Raw genomic sequence first — 23,556 nt, 5'->3', positions numbered from 1 at the left:
GCATACATTTATAAACATTCAAAGGAAAATGATGCATTTGAACACTATTCAGTGTTCAGACACTATCCAGTGTCTATGAGAAAAAAAAAAGATTTTTTGCACTTTCTATTACCTTCAACAAGACACTGATGTCTGAAATTGCTGTGCAACAACCTTTCATAAAACATCTTCCATTGTATGTTGGGGCTTCTCAGGTGGCACTAGTGGTGAGGAATCTGCCAGCCAATGCAGAAGGTGAAGGTTCAAGCCCTGGGTTGGGAAGATTCCCTGGAGTAGGAAATGGCAAACCTCCCTAATATCTTTGCCTGGGAAATCCCACAGAGGAGCCTGGTGGGCTGTAGTCCATGGGACCACAACAGTCAGACACGACTGAGCACACATACAGCCATTGTATGTTGTTGTTCGGTCACTAAGTCACGTCCGACTCTTTTGTGACCCCATGAGCTGTAGCCTCCCAGGTTCCTCTGTCCATGAGATTTTCCAGGCAAGAATAACAGAGTAGGTGGCCATCTCCTTCTCCAGGGGATCTGCCCAACACTGGGATCGCTCCTGCGTCTCTTGCATCGGCAGGCAGATTCTTTACTACTGAGCCATCAGGGAAGCCTTCCATTGTATGTAGTTAGTTAGTTAGTCGTGTCTGACTCTTTGCAACCCCACGGACTGTAGCCCACCAAGCTACTCGGTCCATGGAATTCTCCAGGCAAGAGTCTGGAGTGGGTAGCCAGTTCCTTCTCCAGGGGATCTTCCTTACCCAGGGATCGAGCTGGGTCTCCTGCCTTAGCATGGGGATTCTTTACTGTCTGAGCCACATAGGAAGCTCCACCTTTGTATGGATCCACTGTCAAACTCAGAACCACTAGCTACAGATTATTTTTAAAATAGATGTTACAATACTTGCTTTGATAGTCTTAAGTCTCAAGTCTTTTTCTTTTAATTTACTTATGAGAATTTTTGTTTGTTTTTTTTTTCAGCTCAAAAGTAAAGAAGTCTAAGATAGAAATACAATAGTGTATCTAATGATATTTTCCTGGATATGTACCTCTACCATCGTTACAGAACTTATAAAAATAATATAAATCTTCATTTGTTTCACTCACTTTTTTGTTCCAACTCTGTCATATGTGAAGGGTTAGACAGCCTAGATCTTTGTTGGGCCTTATTCCAAATTATACAAGAGTCAGTGTCTTCCTAATTCATCCTCAGGACTGTTTTTTACTCACAATCCAAAGTTATTTCCCACTCAAACCAGATGAAAATTTCTAACTGGAGGCTCTAATAACCTTCTCTCATCCAGTAATCCATCCTCCCAACAGCTCTTTTCTTCTAGTTCCCCACTCACCATCTCTACTGAAATCCTTATTCACCAAAATTCTCTGCCCTGACCTGAATATTTATCAACACACAGCTTACCATGTTTGTTATCATTTTCTTTTGTAATTTTGCATTAATTATTATACAAATTAATTTTGGGATAGACATTAAATTTAAATATATGAAGAAAATTAATATTTATATAAAATTTATAACATATTTAAGTTATACAGAGTGATGCTATATTATAAACTTACTTCCCCTATCCAGTTTAAGAAATAATACATTATGACTGACTTTTAAGTCCTTTAGGTACCCTTCACAAGTCCCATCCATACCCTTATCTACCCCTTTAGAGGCAACATTCATCCTGAACTCATTTGCTTATCTCTGCTCGCTTTTCTTAGTTTTATTGCACGTATTTTCATTCCTATGCAATGTATTGTTTAAATTTGTATTTTTATTAACATAAAAGGATTCAGTCTGTCACTGCTTGTCCAGGGTATTATCTTTTTGCTCGGTGTTATGTTCCTGAGGTTCATCAGTACCTCAGTGATGTTGCCGATAGCTCAGTGTTTCTCTCTCTCTACCCCCTACTCTTTACTGCTTTGTAGTATGCTTCTGTGTAAATACATCACAACATTCTTTTATCCAGTTTTCTGCCAACGGATGTTTGTGCTTTTCCATGAATTTTTTTTACTGTACTGCAATAAACACTCTTATAAGATACACACATTCAAAAGTTTCTATAGGTGCATGCCTCCTGGTTCATTGGACTTAGCATTTTATGTGTATTATAAGCTACTAAATTATTTCTAAAATAGTTTTACTAATTTATGCTTATAGTCACAATGTATACAAGTTTGACTTGCTCCGAAGCCTCATTAACTTGTGATATTGTCAGACTTTGTAAACTATTGTAAATCCAGTGGGTATCAGTTCTATGTCATTGTGGTTTCACTTGCATTTACCGTTTCTACTGAGGTTGAGAATATTTTCATGTGTTTATTCAGCATTCATATTTCCTCTTCTGTAAAGTGCCTTAACTAGTTTTTGCCCAATTTTCTATTTGGTGGTTTGTCTCTTTTTCCTATTACATGAATGCTTTATATATTCCTGAAACAAATCCTTCATTAAGGATTTCTTTATCCAATTTGTGACTCTTCATTTTTAACATGACTTGGATGGGCAGAAACACTTGATTTTTAACATAGTAGAATTTTTCATTCTTGTGTTTTAAGGCTAGAGCTCTTTATGTCTGGTTTAAGATTATCCTTCCAAACTCTGATCTCATAAAGATATCCTGCTATACTTCCTCCTAAAAGTTTTATATTTTGCCTCTTACATTTAGGTTTTTGATCCAGTAAGTAATCTATTTTTCTGTATGATGAAATTAGAGGTCCAATTTCATATTTGTCCTTGCTACAATAACCAGTAACCAATAATAACCAATAACCAATTGTTCCAGCATCAAAAGTTTATCTTTTATTCACTTGTCAGCTGAGCCGGCTCCATCATAATTTAAGTATTTCATATATGTGAAGTCAGTTTGTGGGTTCTCTACTCTGTTCCATTGGTTTGTTTTCTCTTTTTGTATCAAAACTGCTATCTTCCTTATTACAGCTTTAAAATAAATCCTGATAAGGCAAATTTGCCAGCTTTTCTTTTCAAGTATATTATGGCTATTTTGATGTTTTGCTCTATCATATAAATTTTAGAATCAGCATGTCAAATGCCACACAGACATGAAAAGAATATTTGGGGATTTTATTGTAAATATGTAGAATCAATAGATCAACTTGGGGAGAATTGAGAAATTTATTTATCAAGCCTTCCAAATTCTTTTTATGTAAATTAACTGTAAAATCTCCCAATACAGAGTTATAATTTTTTCATAAACATCTTTCAAATTTTATAATATATTTTATCCCTTGGTACTTGTATGTTACGTAAGTGGCATCCTTTAAAATGATATATTTAAATATGTATTGCTATGTAGGAACATGCAATTCAATTTTGTATATTGGCTTTGAATTTAAGAAACTTATAAAACTCTCTTTTAATTGTCGTAATCTGTGGGTGCCTCAGAGTTTTTTGGACCCACATGTTACCAGCAATTATGACAGTTTAATTTCTTCTTTCCCATTTCTGATATTGTTTTCCTGTCTTACTTCGCTGTCTACAATATCCAGTACAATGTTATACAGAGATGGTGATAGTAAATCCCTTGATCTTAAAGAAAATGTGCCCAGTAACCCACTATTGAGTATGGTGTTTAGTATGGATTTTATATTGATATTCTTTGGGAGGTGGCAGAGGCTTCCTTCTCTTCCTAGTTAAGGATTTCCCCACATATGGCTGTTGAATTAGATGGGCATATATTTCCTATCCTTTAACGTGGGCCCTGTCTCCTGTCCCCTGGGATTCCCAAGGATGTGAGAACTAAAGCTCAAGTTCTGGTTTCCGCAGACGTCCTCAAGCCCAAGCTGGGTTCAGTGTTCCATCTCCACTGGCTTGCCACGCCCACTCAGATACAGGCTTCTGTGAGCTCCTTACTTTGATGTTAGCCCAATGTGTTTTTTAAGAGAGATAACATTATGCCATTTGAAACAACCTGATTAAAATGGGAGATCGTCATACTGTGTGAAGTAAGTCAGACAGAGAAAGATGAATAGCATATGAAATCATTTATATGTGGAATCTGAAAAATGTGTAAAATGAACTTATTTACAAAACAGAAATAGCATCACAGATGTGTGGAAAGCAAATCTGTGGGATCTGTGGGTACCAAGGGGGAAGAGGGGCAGGTAAGTGGAGAGACTGGGATTGACATCTACACAGTATTATATATAAAATCAATAACTAACAAGGACTTACTGTATGCACAGTGAGCTCCACTGAATGCTCTGCAATGACCTATATGGGAATACAGCCTAAACAAGGAGTGGACAGAGGTATACGCATGACTGTTTCATTTCATTATACAGCAGAAACTAACACAGCCTTGTAAATCATCTACACGCCAATATAAGTTACTTTAAAAGAGGTACATCATTTTCCATCTAGATATTTTGGTTGCTTTTACTGATGGGCGGTTCATCCATCTCCAGACAGTGTATGTAGTCCCCTGTATTTGGTTCAGATGGTAAAGAATTTGCCTGCAATGCAGGAGACCTGAATTTGATTCCTAGGTCAGGAAGATCCTCTGGAGAAGGGCATGGCCATCCACTCCAGTATTCTTGCCTGGAAAATCCCATGGATGGAGGAGTGTGGCGGGCTACAGTTCATGCGGTTGCAGAGTCAGACACAACCTGAGCGACTATCACTTTTGTTTTTCACTTATGAGAAATAGAAATTTGCCTTTCTTTTCTGTCAAAATGATGTCCCTCACTTCTTTCAAAGCTTTTCTTAAAGTTCACCTCCTTTAGATTTTCTTTTTTATCATCCTCTGGAAATGTTAGCTTTATTAAATGTAATAGTTTATATCACTTCCCAAACCTTTATCACCCAACTTCATAACAGTTTTACATTTTTAAAAATATTAAGGTTGGTAATTGATGCAAATGCTGTCTTGTCATGTACTTAATTTAGGCATCTTCTTGTCTTATCTTAGAGACTTTGTTATAGTTTTGGTTCTTGAAAGCAAGTGACGTGCTGTGCTTTCCTTCAGATCTCTCCAGAACTCTGTAATTGAACACGCCAGTTACTGAATGCATTTTGTTGTTCCCTCAGTAAACCTTGTATGCTTTATAATTCCACCCTTCTAACACTTCTCTGCTTAAGTGGAGAAGATATTACCAAAGGGAATGTAACAATTCCTCTCATGAACAAAGCTTCATTCTATGAAAATGTCTATAAAGAGACATTCCAGGCAAAACTGCAAATCAGTAGGATACCTCACTCTGACTCTTGCTTTTATTTAAATGAATTTTTATGGGAGTATGTTTTATAATCATTCTCCCTTTCTAGTTTTAGCGAGCATTCCTGATCCCTCTACCTTTTCCAATATTTGCTTTTTTCGTTGTACTTTACACCTTCTGATATGTTACATCGTTTTCCTATTTGCTATGTTTGTGGTTTACTATCTATCCCCTCCTTCCCCATAGAAGACAAGTCCCACGAGGGCACGGATCTAGCCCATTTGGTACATGACATATCTGAAACAGAGCCTGGCCTAGAGTAGGTGCTCAAAAAACACTTGTGAATAAATGAATATCATATAACATTTTATACATAAAAACAAAACAATGCGATTTCATGATTTATTTTCACAACAGGTTTAATACTTTCTTAATCAGTGCTATTTTATTTTATGTTTTCAGATATCAATATGGCAGGAGAACCAAAACCATACAGACCAAAACCTGGAAATAAGAGGCCCATTTCTGCACTTTACAGGTGAGTAAGCAAGGACTATTTTATGAATCTGTTGATCAGTCACTCAGTTGTGTCCAACTCTTTGTGACTCCATGGACTGCAGCACGCCAGGCCTCTCTGTCCATCACCAACTCCCAGAGTTTACTCAAACTCATGTCCATCAAGTCGGTGATGCCATCCAACCATCTCAGCCTCTGCCATCCCCTTCTCTTCCCGCCTTCAATCTTTCCCAGCATCAGGGTCTTTTCAAATGAGTCGATTGTTCACATCAGGTGGGCCAAGTATTAGAGTTTCAGCTTCAACATCCATCCTTCCAATGAATATTCAGGACTGATTTCCTTTAGGATGGACTGGTTAGATCTCCTTGAAGTCCAAGGGACTCTCAAGAGTCTTCTCCAACACCACAGTTCAAAAGCATCAATTCTTCAGCGCTCAGCTTTCTTTATAGTCCAACTTTCACATCCATACATGATTACTGGAAAAATCATAGCCTTGACTATATGGGCCTTTGGAGGCAAAGTGATGTCTCTGCTTTTTAATATACTGTCTAAGTTTGTCATAGCTTTTCTTCCAGGGAGCAAATGTCTATTAATTTCATGCCTGCACTCACCCTTTGCAGTGATTCTGGAGCCCAAGAAAATAAAGTCTGTCACTGTTTCCATTTTTTCCCCATCTATTTGCCATGAAGTGATGGGACCAGATACCATGATCTTCATTTTTTGAGTGCTGAGTTTTAAGTCAGCTTTTTCACTCTCCTCTTTTATGTTCATCAAGAGGCTCTTTAGTTTCTCTTCATTTTCTGCCACAAGGTTATTGATATTTCTCCTGAGAATCTTGATTCCAGCTTGTGCTTCTTCCAGCCCAGCGTTTCTCATGATGTACTCTGCATATAAGTTAAATAAGCAGGGTGACAATATACAGCCTTGATATAATCCTTTCCCAATTTGGAACCAGTCTGTTGTTTCATGTGCAGTTCTAACTGGTGCTTCCTGACCTTCCTGCAGATTTCTCATGAGGCAGGTCAGGTGGTCTGGTATTCCCATCTCTTAAAGAATTTTCCACAGTTTGTCATGATCCACAGTCGAAGGCTGTGGCATAGTCAATGAAGCAGAAGTTGATGTTTTTCTGGAATTCTCTTGCATTTTCTGTGACCCAACAAACGTTGGCAATTTGATCTCTGGTTCCTCTGCCTTTTCTAAATCCAATTTGTACTTCTGGAAGTTCTCAATTCACATACTTTAAAGCTTGGAGGATTTTGAGCAATACCTTACTAGCATGTAACACGAGTGCAATTGTGTGGTAGTTTGAGCATTCTTTGGCATTGCCTTTCTTTGGGATTGGAATGAAAATGGACCTTTTCCAGTCCTGTGGCCAATTCTGAGTTTTCCATAGTTTATGGCATGATGAATGCAACATGTTAACGGCATCATCTTTTAGGGTTTGAAATACCAGAGCTGGAATTCCGTCACCTCTACTATCTTTGTTCATAGTAATTCTTCCTAAGGCCCACTTGACTTCACACTCCAGGATGTCTGGCTCTAGGTGGGTGATCACACCATCATGATTATCTGGGTCATGAAGATCTTTTTTGTATAGTTCTTCCGTGTAGTCTTGCTGCCTCTTCTTAATATCTTCCACTTCTGTTATATGCATACCATTTCTGTCCTTTATTGAGCCCATCTTTGAATGAAATGTTCCCTTGATATTTCTCATTTTCTTGAAGAGATCTCTAGCCTTTCCCATTCTGTTGTTTTCCTCCATTTCTTTGCATTGTTCATTTAGGAAAGCTTTCTTGTCTCTCCTTGCTATTCTTTGGAACTCTGCATCCAAAAGGATATATCTTTCCTTTTCTCCTTCGTCTTTCATGTCTCTTCTCTTCTCAGTTATTTGTAAGGCCTCCTCAGACAACCATTTTGCCTTTTCACATTTCTTTTTCTTGGGGATGGCTTTGATCACTGCTTCTGGTACAATGTTATGGACATCCATTCATCATTCAGGCACTCTCTCTATCAGATTGAATCTCTTGAATCTGTTTCTCACTCCCACTGTATAATTGTAAGGGATTTGATTTAGGTCATACCTGAGTGGTCTAGTGGTTTTCTCTACCTTCTTCAATTTCAGTCTGAATTTTGCAATTTATGATCTTACCCACAGTCAGCTCCCAGTCTTGTTTTTGCTGACTGTATAGAGCTTCTCCATCTTCAGCTGCAAAGAAAAGAATCAATCTGATTTCAGTGTCGACCATCTGGTGATGTCCATGTCTAGAGTCTTCTCTTGTGTTGCTGGAAGAGGGTGTTTGCTATGACCAGTGTGTTCTCTTGGCAAAACTCTGTTAGCCTTTGCCCTGCTTCATTCTGTACTCCAAGGCCAACCTTGCCTGTTACTCCAGGTATCTCTTAACTTCCTACTTTTGCATTCCAGTCCTCTATGATGAAAAGGACATCTTTTTTTGGTATAAGTTCTAGAAGGTCTTGTAGGTCTTCATAGAACCATCAGCTTCAGCTTCTTCAGCATTGCTGGTTGGGGCATAGACTTGGATTACTGTGATATTGAATGATTTTCTTCGGAAACAAACAGAGACCATTCTGTCGCTTTTGAGACTGCACCCAAGTACTACATTTTAGACTTTTGTGTTGAGTATGAAGGCTACTCCATTCCTTCTAAGGGATTCCTGCCCACAGTAGTAGATATAATGGTCATCTGAGTTAAATTCACCCATTCCTGGCTATTTTACTTTTTTTTTTCTTTTTTTTTTTTCATATTTCCTTTTTTTTTTTTTTTTTATTATTTTTTTTTTTCCAGTGGGTTTTGTCATACATTGATATGAATCAGCCATGGATTTACATGTATTCCCAATCCCGATCCCCCCTCCCACCTCCCTCTCCACCCGATTCCTCTGGGTCTTCCCAGTGTACCAGGCCGGAGCACTTGTCTCATGCATCCCACCTGGGCTGGTGATCTGTTTCACCATAGATAGCATACATGCTGTTCTTTTGAAATATCCCACCCTCACATTCTCCCACAAAGTTCAAAAGTCTGTTCTGTATTTCTGTGTCTCTTTTTCTGTTCTGCATATAGGGTTATCGTTATCACCTTTCTAAATTCCATATACATAGACAGAAATATAGATCAATGGAACAGAATAGAAAGCCCAGAGATAAATCCACGAACCTATGGACACCTTATCCTTGACAAAGGAGGCAAGGATATACAATGGAAAAAAGACAACCTCTTTAACAAGTGGTGCTGGGAAAACTGGTCAACCACTTGTAAAAGAATGAAACTAGAACACTTTCTAACACCATACACAAAAATAAACTCAAAATGGATTAAAGATCTAAATGTAAGACCAGAAACTATAAAACTCCTAGAGGAGAACATAGGCAAAACACTCTCCGACATAAATCAAAGCAAGATCCTCTATGACCCACCTCCCAGAATATTGGAAATAAAAGCAAAACTAAACAAATGGGACCTAATGAAACTTAAAAGCTTTTGCACTACAAAGGAAACTATAAGTAAGGTGAAAAGACAGCCCTCAGATTGGGAGAAAATAATAGCAAATGAAGAAACAGACAAAGGATTAATCTCAAAAATATACATTCCTGGCTATTTTAGTTCGCTGATTCCTAAAATGCTGACATTCACTCTTGCCATCTCCTGTTTGACCACTTCCAATTTGCCTTGATTCATGGACCTAACATTCCAGGTTTCTTTGCAGTATTGTTCTTAACAGCATCAGATTTTACTTTCACCACCAGATACATCCACAACTGGATGTCTTTTCTGCTTTGGCTCAGCCTCTTCATTCCTTCTGGAGCTATTTCTACACTCTTCTCCAGTAGCATATTTAGCACCTGTGGATCTGGGGAGTTCATCTTTCAATGTCATATCTCTTTGCCTTTCATACTGTTCCTGGGATTCTCAAGGCAAGAATGCTGAAGTGGTTTATTTTATGATTTGTAGTAGTAAAAATTCTTACAATTTTAAAAGAGAATATAACCTGTAAAGAATCAAATAGTCTGAAGAAAAATCCTTACTGGCATAAAGTACAGCAAAATGCTGGTCGTATATCTATATCAAGGAGCATTGGTAGTTAACTGTCCTAACCTTTTCATCTTCACTTAAGCAACCCTTCTACAAGATATTCCTCTAATAAAATCTAATAAAAATCTCTCATGACTCTACCTAACAAAAGGTTAATATTTGCTGACTAGTGCATGTCATGTACTACATGTACTTTATATATATTATTTAATTTTCACAGCAATTCTGCAATGTAGATGGTGCTACTCTCATCTTGCTGATCAAGAACCTGATGTGCCACTTCTTAGAAATCTTCCCTAGGTCATGCCACTGGTAAATAATGGTTTGGTTCAGTTCAGTCACTCAGTCATGTGTGACTCTTTGTGACCCCATGGACTGCAGCACGCCAGGCTTCCCTGTCCATCACCAACTCCCAGAGTTTGCTCAGACTCATGTCCACCGAGTTGGTAAATGACGGCACCAATAATCAAGCTCATGGTTTCTGATGCCATGTCCTGACTTCTTCCCAACAGATCATTCAGCCTCTCTCTTCCAAAGAATGTGTTTCTTTCACCTCTATTTCATCAAAAAAAAAACAAGTAAAATCCTTCTCTTTTCTAGAGAGATATTAACTGATTCCTTTAATCTTCCCTAATGTACTTGAATCTGAGTCAGTTTAACAGTCTGGTCTTTCTCCTCTACATGCCCCAATTTAGTGTCATTGCTTATGATCTCAATTTCAGGCAGATGGAGTAGAACACACTTACTTAGACTAGACTGTATTGTTCTATATAGACTTCTGTTTGGTTAAGTAAAATTCAACTGATTTGGAGAAGATGTCAAGATTAAACTCATGAAAATTCTGATTCTTTAAAAATAGCCACTTTAGGGAAAATAAAAGTTCTGCTGCTAAGCTATATGTCCCACTTCATGTACTTCTGCCATTGCTTTTTGTAATCTAAGTGCTGACTCTGCATCTCTGTTAAATCCCCTTTTGTTAGACTTAGCCAATTGTTTCACGCTGTTGAGATTGCCTATCATCCAATTTATTTGGCCCTGTCCCAGATACGTATCTTCATTCGTCAGGGTCCACATCCAAAGAGCTAATGTAAGTGGTGAGCGAGGCCCCTTTTCCCTGATATCATTTGAATAAAGGAGAATTGAGTTATGCATATCAAAATCGATTATATTCTGATATACTATAGCATGAAGAGCCCTCAAAAGATAGCTTGGAGCTGTGTTCTTGCCTTTGTTCTCTGAAAATTAGCCTATCTCATTTTCAGCTACTCATAGCTTCATTTCTCGGACTGTAAAGTAAAAGGGTCAGAACTAGATGAGTTCTAAGGTCCTTTTCACGCCTAATGCCCCAGGGATCTCTAAGGTATGATCATCAGCAATCTGAAAAGACACACTGGAAATATAATTGCTTTTTCATTTAGGCCGTGCCCTTTTATTTCATTTAATAAACATTTTTATAGAAAAAGAGAAAGCTACAGGACTTATCAAATGTTGGTAATTGGCCATAAAGCAGTACTGATAATAAAACTCAGAGATGATGTCATCAACAAATGCCAAATGATGCTTTCTGTACCTTGTTAGAGGTAATGGACAATGTTTAAGAAACTGAGAAGTGTAAATAATTTGTAATCAGATAGATTTTAAAATGTATGCACAAATTTCCAGCTAATGCAGAATTTTTGAAATATCATAATTTCAATTATTATCAGAAAAAGCTGCCAATGGCTTTTCTTCTCATCAAAGAACTTCCACTATCTGTGCAATGATGTTAATTTCACATTTTCCCTGTTCTTGGAGTGTTTTGATTTTCTTTTGGGAATAGAAGCTTATGACAAGAAACAAATGTCTTTTTAACTGTTATTTTTCTAAGTTATGCTGACTTGTGAATTCAGAAGACTTAGAAGCAGAAGTTTATTTAAATCTGATATTTTGTATACAAAACATTAGAGGGGAAATGCTTATTTATCCTAGTTTCATCTGTTTACACAAAAGAAGGCTGAGACATTCTGAAATTGCAAGAAAAACGATAACAGAGGGAACAAAAGAGCGTGAGCATGCAGTTCAGAAATCCCTTTTATACACATGCCCTCATTCTTACATAAGCTTAATAATAATAACACCTTACTTTATGTAGACCAACTGTGATTTCACAGTCATTATTCATCGGTTCACCGCAGAACACGACAACGTTGGTATTGTGTGCCTTGCTTCATAGATGAGAAAACCAAGTTTCCAAGTCAATAAAGGATTTTCCTGGAGAAAGGTAACAAGATTAGGAATTCAACCTTCAAGTCTAAAGATATTGCCACTTGATCACAACTCCCTGTGTTTACTCACCTGCTACCGTATAAACAATGCAAATGCTAAAACACAGAGATTTCTGCCCACCAAAACCAATAATCAATTATGTTTCTGTCCATGAATATCTTGCCAGCAGGTGACAAAGGAGAGCCTGTACACTCTACTTAGCATAACAACAAGAGTTGCCACTGATCTGTGTTCTCATAGGGCACAGGTTTTGAGTTTCAAGTTCTTTACCTGATGTAATAGCTGTATCATTTTTCTTGATAATATAAAACGGAATAATTGAGATGAAAGCACTATGTTCAGTGGAGGGAATACACTAGCAGCTTGAAAAAGGGTGGTTTCTACTTTGCTACTCTTTGCATCTTCGGGTTTCTTTCCTCATCTGTAAAATGAAAGAGCTAGAATAGTTTCATTTGTTCATTCATTCTTTCATACAAGACATATTCCTTCTGTGTCTACTATGGTGTAGGCACTGAGGTAGCTGCTCTTCTGGACAAATGATCCAGAAAATCCAAAAATGCAAAGGCCGCAGGGCAAGGAGAGAGCATGATGAAATAAAAGGAAACCATCTTTATGGTTATGAGTAACCTCTGATTGATCTTTGTGCCCTAAACTACTGTGTCTCTCCATCTATTTCCTCTACTGGGGATGTCAGTGATCTGCCATTAGATTTTTTTTCTTCACTTATGTCCATTTTATCTGCGTCATCAACCACAAAGTAGTATTTACCATGGGCTATTCATGGAGGCATTGCTTTGATTTGTTACTTCTAACAGGATTCTCAGTTTACCCAACCTACACTAAGCATATCACTTGTGCTAGATTATCACGGTACACAGAGATGCTATTCTTAAAAAGCACAATAAGACTTCAGCATATTAATATCATATACATGAGTTAGATACACAGATAGGTAAGGAGCATACATGAAGGACACATACAGTTCTATGAGGAAATACGTGAGAGAATTATAGGTTCTGCCTGGTGGACAGGAAGTGAAAAGCCTGGTTAACAGTTAGGCCAACTTCTGAAGAAGCAGGCACTCACTCTGCAGACAAAGGACTTGAGGGCAGGCATGCCAGCTAGAGAACGCGTGGGCACACGGTCGCAGAGACGAAGCCGGCGGTTGGTGCTGAGAACTGCGATACACCTCTTGGATCACCATGCATGGTGGCTCAGTCATCTCTCTATGACTGCTGACCACACAAAGGAATCCGGCTCTTATTCTGCCGGCAACAAGGAGCCATTTGAAAATGATGAGTGACTGGAAATGGGGTGTTAGGATGAGTGTGAGTTACAAATATGTCCCAGGTTTCTAGCTTAGGCAACTGGGGGGTGTGGGGGGTGATCACATGATTCTCCTAAAGGAATAAGAAAGCATGATGAGCAGCAGCAAGTTCAAGTCTGCTGCTGCTGCTGCTAAGTCGCGTCAGTCGTGTCCGACTCTGTGCGACCCCACAGACGGCAGCCCACCAGGCTCCTCTATCCCTGGGATTCTCCAGGCAAGAATACTGGAGTGGGTTGCCATTTCCTTCTCCAAGTTCGTGTCTGGGGTTGGGGAAAAGAAGTAAAAAAAAAATTATTTCAGTCTTGCCCATGAACTCATAGACAGACAATTCATTAAAATAAGAATGTCTCGTATTAGAGGCTATTTGTAAATGCAATGTAATTAATCATTTGTGAACACTCCATAAATATCAGACCTAGTCCTAATGATGAATAGCAAATCCATTCTCTAGGAAGAATGTTGTCACTTTTCATCAATTGCTGCTTCACATGCGCTATGCACATTACAAGTATCCGCAGTGCTCTGAAATAATCACTCTCCCCCAGGAAGTGAGTTTCCCAGCATGCCAAGTTCCAATTAGTGCCAAACAATTGCTAAATGAGAATAGCTGTATGATGGTTTTGCTTCTGCTTGTAAAGGAGACAGACCTTTCCTCTCTGATGTGAGGAAAGCTGACAACTAGAGAACAAAGATATTATGTATCAAAGCTGAAGGGCACAGGTTCTAACACCCAGAGGACGCTCTCCGGGTCACAGGGAGACAGCTCAGTAAGACACGTGAGGCATCAAGTGTCACTCCACTCATCGCACGGATATCACTAAGGATCATCCCTAAATACGGCTCTGTTGCTATTATAAAGTTGTTTATCACAGCAACCTTCCCACCCCACAGAGATGACCATGGAAATCAAGATTGCCACTTCAAGTACCTTCAAGACTCCTTAAGATGGTCACATAGTAAACTATAGTATTATCATTTTAAGATCACCAAAATTAGAGGTGAAAGCCACAAATGCAGGTTACATTAAAGGAAACTCAATGATCAAAAAACTTTCAAAGTGTGGGCTGAGTGAGGTGACTCTGCAGCAGAATATCTGTGGTGATTTGTTTACCATTTGACGTATTGAGTTCTACTACCATTCCTCATGGTGACTGTGGCACATCACAGCAAAGAGGGACCCTCGGGTGATCCACAATGTCCCGCAGAACCTTCACAATAGAAATGAAAGCAATAGAAGCTAATTTCAGCTAATGCTGAACACCAAAAATCAATATGAAGGAAGAGTAGTCTGGGTATGTCCACTGTATTGATTTGCTCTGTGTGCTAAAAAGATGTTTACCAGTTAGCTATTGATCATTTGTTTTACATCTTCTTGTATAAGGTCAAAGGGTAATCCACATTCACCTTCAGAAGCTCAGTCCTTCCAGCATCAATGGCCCCCTTTGCACTGGTAAAGGAAAGTCTATTTCACCTGCCGAGTCCAGTGAACCCACTCAGAATTGGGCCCTGGGGCTTTTAAATGGACTGAATGGAGAACAGGGAAATGTATTTCTCCCCCCTGTACTAATGAATCCTGTCCTGAGATGGATACAGGCCCAGCCTTGATATGCCTCCAAGGTTCAGTTTGAAAGCAAGTTGTCACCAGGGCTGTGTAGAAGTCATTATCTCTCAAATCACTCTCTCTCTCTCTTTTTCTTGCTTCTAATCCAATTTTCCTTGGGCAACCAACTTACTATCATGGAAAAGTGCAGTTGCCCATATCCATGAGAGAAAATACACACTAAACAGTGTCTGCTTCGAAAACTCAAAGCTGAACCTATCTGGGGAACTGAGGGTGACTTCTCTTTAATTCACACTTGCCAAGCAAACATAAAATGCTTTTGAGCCAGAATAGGTTCCAAACACTTACCTTGTGGTTGCTTCAGAATTGTGCACACGTCTGATGAGGAGAGTTTTAGGGCCTGGATCCTAAAACCGGCAGAGCATAATCACCAGTAATTCAGCTAAACTAAAACCACCAGTAATTCAAAGTGGAGCTTATTCTTTAGTTTTTTCAGCTTCATAAAGGAAGAGGAAAAGTTTTCTGAAAGATAATATGTGTTTAAAGAGCCTGGAACTCTGATAGATGTTCTCCGTATCTTAGCTATTCTCATTATTATGATAATTTTTTTAAAAGTTCCATAACAAAGTATTTTAAGAAGCTATTTAAAATGAGCTGTGAGCTATGATAATGTTGCTAAAATTCAGAGTTAACTAAACAGGTTAACATTTCCTTTAACTGCCTAAAGAGGAGACTTAAAAATAAACGATTATGCTTACTTATAGTATATAGCTCATATTTCAACATGAAGCAAATATAATTTATAAAACTTTTAATGTAAAATGTTTAAAGAAATGCTGACACAATACCCATTAAAATAGTTCTGCTGCAGGCAATTCTCAGTTAGGTTAAAGGATGACCTATTTGCAGTCTTCTGTTATGTTCTTAATGCATAAATATCCATGAATATATTCTTGCTTATAGAAAAAAACATGGTACTGGTACAAAGAGCTTGAATAGTATAGTTCCTTGATGCAGAAAATTCATCTTTAAAACTTTTTGAAAGACTATAGTTGTATTTGTTTGATTTGAGGCAACTTATGATAAAATCAAATGAAGCAAAAATCATACAATCAATTTTAAGACGTAAGAGCCAAGAACAAGGTAGAAGTTGGAGTGTGTGTGTGTCGGGGGGTGGGTAGGATCAGGAAAATTATACTTAGAAAAAGTATACACTAATAAGATATTAAAAGTGGGCATCAGACTTGGCTATGAGATTGCTAGCAGTCAACCCAAAAGGGAATTCATGATAATCTATTAATCATCTATTAAAGAAAGCTCTCCAATCTGTGATAAGAAATTGATTTTTTCCCTAACTCTGTCTTCTGAGAGGATTACTATTGCACATGATATCATCTAAACAGCATCTCAACAGCAGATACAACCCTCAGTAATAGTTACACAACACACACACACTATTTTTAAACTAATGGGAGTTTTCTCATGAAGTCTCCCAACAAAAATCAAGGATAAACGGCAGTGCAACAAGCCACACAGCCTTCCTTTCTGCTTCTCCCAAAGCAATTTACTATCCTGTGATGAACCGCGTGAAACTCAAAGAGAGTGAAGTCCCAGGGTGCCTAGGTCTGTAGACCAGCCCCGGTTCACATCGGTCACACAGCTGCCTGATGCAAGGAGGCGAAAGCAAGAGTGGTCAACCCAGCCCTGGAGGTGGGAAGAAAAACCGCTCTTGGGTGTTTATGATCTTCACGCGGGGGCCTCTAGACCTGCGACTTAACACTGGTCTTCTGGAACCGGGAGAAACAGGAAAGGAGTGATAAACCTAGCATGGGAGGGAAGGAGCCGAAATTTCACCCCATCCCTATAACTGGCCGGTGTGATGAAGACACACAACTCTTTTCTTCCAGCTGGTGATTTTACTGTGCTTTAGAATGTCCCACATGTCATGAAATAGTTCCTTTCTTTCATTTGTAAAAACAAGGTTTTCTGTTGAACAAAAGCCTCCTGACAAACAGAACTTGGGTGTTAGCGCCTCTGTGTGATACATTCTCCGTGTCTCACTCTGCGTTTTGCACGCTTTGCATGATGAGACAGCGAGAGTGAGAGCACCGCAGTCATCAGGGGGGTGCTCTCTGCCAGACTGGAACTTGCTTTTGGACTTTTTCTTCCAAAAGACAGTGGCCTGGCTCGGTCACAAGATGGAGCATATTAAATGTCAGTACTGATTTCTTCATTCATTCCCATTTGTAACATTCTGGAATCTTCCTGTTTACTTTCTCATCTAGAGAGTAAAGTAAGGCATAGGTTCTTCACTAGCAGGTTTATGCTTTTATTCCTTCATACTCTACCCAGTATCTTAAAATATTCATATCTTTTGACTTAGTAACTCCATTTCCAGAAGGATGTCCAAGTGAATAATCACAAACATTTTAAAACATAAAAAAAGTGAAATTATTCCCAAGATGTTCTTTGCAGTTTTATTTATAATATTGAATAATGTGATTCAACCCAAATATTATGCAGTAATGTATATGACACACCCACTAGATAGAATGCTCACAAGGTATTCAAGTAACAAAGGAAAAGATGTAAGAGTTGGATTAAAAAAAATTATATAGACAGCATACATAATAGCATCTAATTATATAAACAGTATGGATCCTAGACACAGAAAACCAAAATTACTTACAAATGAAACAAATATATGAAGAGAAAAAATAGAGATCAAAATATTAGCTGTAATTGTCTTTGGACAGTGAGGATATGGATAATATTTTTATTGCAACTTTAATACCTACTGCCAATTATCTTTAATGAGAATTTTATAACCAGAGAGAGAGAGATTTGAAAAGCAGATTTTACCAGCGGTGGATGATAAGCACAGACACACACAAGCAAGGAGGCATGAGGACTTTGTGCTCAGTGCTGGTGAGACCAGTCCAGCAGACAGGGCCCTTCATCTTCAAAGCCAGACTCTCAGTCACTGCGGTTGTTAGAAAAGTTAATTTTCTAAAAGGGCAACTTCATTAACATTTGTCTTACAGGTCAGCCCAGGCCAGCGGCCCACATGAAGGGGTCCCTGCCTGGGCTGAAGGCAGGCTCTGGAGCTCAGAGTGCGGAGAGGAGCAGGGTGCAGGCAGGGACGCAGCTGAAGTCATCCGATCTTCAAAAACAAGATACTCAACATTTATGAGCCCGTCAAGTGGTGCAGTAAAATAGATAATCAGGGACGCATGGGGATGGCAGCTCTTCCGACTACAGGTTAGGGAGCCAGTAACGAGGCAAGCGGTGCCAGCCTGACACTGACCGTCCCGTGGTAGTTAACGCTGTATCCCAGCCACTTTGCCGCCCCGCTGTTGCTGGTGCTTTGAAAGCGCCCAGTGCAGCGAGCTGCAAACAGCAAGCGAGTGGTTCTGTATAAAGCCCGGTGACAGCCTCAGCGCGCAGTGCATGCTCCACGCAGGAAGAGAGCGCAGAGGTTCTGCACTCCTGACTCTTCACTGGGAAAACCTCTCACGGCAGGACAGCCGGTCATAATGAGTCCAGAGCGGGTAAACGTATCAGACGTCCTTTTAGGAAAATAATATACCAACAAACAGCTAGTTTTGAAAAGGAAGCAGAGGGAAAATACAAATGAGCATGTGTGAAATAGCGTTTCGAGTTGGATTGCCTAGCAACTGTTAGAGGTACCTTACTAAAACTATCCACAACATCAGGGTGAAGGCATTTCTTGAAGAACTTAAGTAGAATTGGAATGTCTAATTTCTTGATTTGCTGAAGACTTTGTTTTTCTCATTTGTTTTACCCTCTATCACCTAAGCTCAATATAGCACAGCTCACATTTAGAGGGTTGACAAAAGAAATATCATACAACCAATATTTTAAAATAAGAACTAAATTGAGTGTAAAAAAAGTTGAAATGTGGCATAAAAAAACCCATAAAGATAGTAGGAAAGAAATAAGTAATACCAGGCATTCATTTTTAACTGAAAAATCAAGCATATTATTTTTTAAGTATAATGCTGAAGACATAAAATGCAAAAAAGAATGGCTTTGTGTATAGATGAGAATAATGTGGACAGGCAGTTATCAGACAGACATTCTATACTCAGCCTGGCCAGAGAGAATTGTCTTCCAGTAGCCAAGCTATGAGCACCGACCACAGATCTGATCCAGAACAAAGCCCCAGTCCTGGGATACCGACCGAAAAAGGATGAGAAGGCGGCAGGGCGGCCCCCTCAGCTGCTCTTCACAAGGGATCTTGAGATGGTACCACTAGAACCTATTAGGAGCCAAAAGAGAAACCAAATGCTCGAGACAAATCAAACTGATAGATACAGAGGGGTGGGGTTAGAGAGATAAAGGACAAAACAGGAATTTTGCATGGGGTCACTCTCAAGAGTATAAGGCAGAATGATGGAGACCTGGAGGAGGATCTCTGATAGCAACAATTTTAAATGGCTCACACAGTCTCCAACCTGCAAGAATGACTTATCTCTAAGCCTCTGTAAACAGGGCTAGCTCAGGGATGGACCAAATTCAGCCCATATTAAAGACTCTCAATGGATCTAGTGGAGGAGAAGAAAACACAGATTCACAGATACAATCATTCATGAAATCATTATTGTGCACCGGCTGAACTCGTTTCTGGGAATTGAGGGTGCCAGCTGTTAACTAATTAGGCTCCTTATCCCTATCCTTGCCTTCTAGCGTGACGTAAGTGATGATAAACAAAACTAAACAATTAAATTAATCGTAAGTTAGAAGGTAGGAGTTATGAAAGAAAATGCAAAGCAAGGAAAGCGGGATAAAGAAGCAGAAAGGGGAGAAGTTTGTGATTTGAAATAAGGTTTTCCATGAAGACATAGTTGAGAAGGTAACATTTGAGCAAAGACTTGAAGGAGGTGATGAACAGATGAGGATTTACCTAGAAGAAAAGCATCCTGGGCAGAGGCACTAGCAGCACGAAGGCCCTACAGCAGAAGCGTATCCATGTGTTGAAGAGAAAGCAAGGAGGAAGGTTTTCTCCAAGCAAGTGGTAGAGACTTGATGGAGCACCAAGTCATGTAAAACCTTATGAAAGTCAAGTGAAAGTCGCTTGGTCATGTCCACCTCTTTGCGATCCCATGGACTATACAGTCCATGGAATTCTCCAACAAGAATACTGGAGTGGGTAGCCTTTCCCTTCTCCAGAGGATCTTCCCAACCCAGGGATTCAACCCAGGTCTCCCACATTGCAAATGGATTCTTTAATCTGAGCCACAAGGGAAGCCCAAGAATACTGGAATGAGTAGCCTATCCCTTCCCCAGCGGATCTTCCCGACCCAGGGATCAAACCCAGGTCTCCCGCATTGCAGGTGGGTTCTTTACCAGCTGAGCCAAAAGGGAAGCTCAGGCATACTGGAGTGGGTAGCCTATCCCTTCTCCAGGAATCGAACCAGGGTCTCCTGCACTGAAGACGGATTCTTTACCAACTGAGCTGTCAGGGAAGCCCTTATAACCTTATAGACCATTGAAATTATTCGGCTTTTACTCTGAGTGAAATGGAAGATCTTTGGAAGGTTTTAAGCAAAGTAGTGCCATGACAGGACTTCAGTTTTAAAGGGTCATCTCAGCTTTGTGTTGAGAATAGGTTATGAAAGGTCTGGGAGGAACATGGGAAAACAGGTAGGAGATTATGGAGACTCAGATAAAAACGGTAGCATCTGAGATGAAACCAGTAGTTATGTTTTGGTTATATTTTGAAAGTAGACCCAATAGACTTACTGACAGATTGAATGTGGACTGCTGGGGAACGTCCAGAGTCAAGGATATCATTATCCACTGCTATGGAAAATTTACTGGCTTAAAAAATGTATTATTTGTCATACCCAGGAATCTAAGTTGGGTTCAGTTGAGTGATTCTGCTCTGTGTGGTATCCAAGAAGGCTTCTGCACTGACATATCTGGTATCTCAGCTGGAGCCACCTAGAACAAACCGCTGCGGTGGCTGAGCATCTTGTTCTACGCGGTGGCTGAGCATCTTGTTCTACATGGTGTCTCCACGTGATGAGCTCAGACTTTATTACACTACTGTGGGCTCAAAGTAATCAGAGTTTCGCTTAGAGACTGAGTTCAAGAAGGAAGAAGATGCTGCCTATCCTTGTAAAATCCAGGTTGAAAGCTGCACAACGTCACATCTGTCAAGTATTCAGTTCACTGAAGCAAGTCTCAAAGCTAGTCCATATACAAGTTGAGGGGTATAGACTTCACCTATTAATGGGTGGATGGAAGGAACTGATGATGGTCAGGCTATCTACTAGAGATGTTTTCAAGATTTTTGGACTGAGCATCCAAACATGTGAAGTTGCAATTAAATGAGGTAAGAAATACTCATAGCAGGAGTCAGGTGGTGGTAGAGATTAGGAGTGCAGCTTTTAGACATACTAAAGATGAGATATCTTTTAGACATCCAATTGAAGATGTCAAGTAAATAGTTCAATATCCAATCTGGAGTTCAGGTGGAGGTCTGGACTGGGTATCCACATCTGGGAGTCATCTGTATGTAGATGGTACTCAAAGCCATGAGGCTGGGTGGAGACAACACCAAAAGTGTAATTAAAGATGGACAAGAGAAGAATTCCAAGGACCTGGCTCTAAAACACACTAATATTTGAAGTCAAGAACTAGCAAAGGAGACTCGAAAGAAACAACTGAGGAGGTAGTTACACTAAGTGATATGAAACCCAGAGAAGAAAATGTTTTCAGGAAGAAGTAGTCAGCTGGGTCAGTGCTCTCCAAAGGTCATGTTAACTAATAACTCACCAGTGGACTCAGCATTCTGGGGAGTGTTGGAATCTTTAACAAAAGTGCATCCATCAGGTCTGGAGTCATGGTCAGATCCTGCAGAAGGAGCAACCCAGGAGGGGCTGGAACCTAGAACCATAAAGCCACGCTCCTGTGAGACAGCCACAGCGGCAGAGTTAGAGGGACGCTAACAAGGATCCTTGCCCTGGAAGAGCCTCACCAGCCGGGTGGAATTTTCAATGCAGTCCAGAAAGAGGTAATACTGAGTAGCCCAGGCAGACAATTCACATCACAGTTGTGACCAACTGTGACCACGGAGTTCATTAAAGTCTGATATTAACAGCCAGAATTTTTTTTTTTTAAACCAGCCAGTTGAGGAACTGTGTTTGAAAGAACCCAAGTTTTCCAAGACGAGAACTCAGCCAGGAGACTATCAGTGGGATAAGCGTGTCACTGGGAAGAGCAGGGGCTGAGTTAAGCTGCACACATAAACATGAGCTGTTTCCAAGCCTGGATCGGACATCAGCTACAACTTAGGCTGAAGGAGCCTCGTGTGTGTTAGGAAGAGAGGGCGGAGGAGAGGGGTGAGGTGGCACCTGGGACCAAATGGGTGTGAGAATGTGGGGCACAGGCGAGCACTGGAGACTGGGGGAAGGCAGAGGGGCTGTGTGTGGGCTGGAGAGGTTTGTGAGGACAAAAGTGGACACGCATCTCAGCCGACTGGAGCAGCCCTGCAAATCCGATACTGTGTCATTTAGCACCATTCACACTCTGAACAACTCATTATGACTGGCGATCAGAAGACTGCACAGAAGTGTATTGGCTCTGATAGCTTAGTTTAAAATGGAGGAGAAAAGATAATGACCTTAGAATTCTGCACAGCGCGGGACTGAGGATTGAGATGGGAAGCTGGGTGGCTCTGTGACTGATTACCTGCCTTCCTGTCTGTGCTCTGGGCAGCTGCACAATTTCTCTGCAGGATTTAACAGCTATTAGCGAGTAACTAAATAAGACAATGGAAAGAGACAGCTGAGCAACCACTTGCTAGCTTTTCTTGAATTTAACTTCCCTTCACTACGTAGGGTTGGAACTGACAGGAGAAAATCTTCCAATGTGAAAATAAGGGAGTTTGAAAGTCTTCTCAGAAAATCATTTTTCTTATTTCACTAGAAACATCCAGAGTTGTGTGCCTTCCCCTGCAATGTGAGGGGTGACGAGGCTGATTCTGGAATCAGACAGAGCAGTGTTTAGACACTTTGCTAAACCTTGCAGGACTGTTAGAGAAAGCGTTTCAAGTCTCCCAGGGGAACCTGCCAATGGTTGATGGTCTTTCTTACCAGGAGATTCCTCTCCATTCTTTACCTCCATCCCTCTTCCGTGGCTCGAGCCTCTCCGTGCGGCTAGGAAAGCGCATTATGCCTGTCCAAGGGACATGAACCCTGCAGCCTCAATTTCCAAGGTGGCAAAAGTCATCACTGTGAGTGTCAAAGCTGCCCCTGAGATTCTTGGTTGACACCACAGCCATCCGTCAACTTGTCCCTGAGGTCAGCCACACAGATCGTGGTGACTGTGAAGAGAATGTGCCAAGGAGCCTGAGAGCCTAGGCGGGGATTTCAACTGGTTGTGAAAGCCCGTGAAAAAAGTGTCACAGGAAATACGGAGGAAAGCTTTTCTGTTTTGTTTTTGTTTTTAAACTCCCAGAGAAAAAGAATCCATTGTAGGGAAATTCCACCAGAGGATTGGAGGAACCTGGCTCGCCACAGCTTTGAGGTGAATGTGATAGCTCAGTTGATAAAGAATCTGCCTGCAATGCAGGAGACCCTGGTTCAGGTCCTGGGTCAGGAAGATCCCCCGGAGAAGAGACAGGCCGCCCACTCCAGTA

At 40.2% G+C, this 23,556-nt stretch overlaps 1 protein-coding gene across 1 annotated transcript in view; it reads left to right on the top strand.

The window, feature by feature from the left end:
• RALYL (RALY RNA binding protein like) overlaps positions 1-23,556 on the top strand; it is a 786,844-nt gene that overhangs the window by 625,871 nt on the left and 137,417 nt on the right. The window contains exon 3 of the mRNA XM_061122884.1: positions 5,634-5,709. Coding sequence (XP_060978867.1) covers positions 5,634-5,709 — 76 coding nt within the window. The remainder of the gene's footprint in view (positions 1-5,633; positions 5,710-23,556) is intronic.

The sequence above is a fragment of the Dama dama genome, chromosome 21, assembly GCF_033118175.1.
Source record: "Dama dama isolate Ldn47 chromosome 21, ASM3311817v1, whole genome shotgun sequence".
NCBI lineage: Eukaryota > Metazoa > Chordata > Mammalia > Artiodactyla > Cervidae > Dama > Dama dama.
The sequence above is the reverse complement of the archived record's forward strand: the minus strand, read 5'-3'. Positions and strand labels throughout refer to the sequence as shown.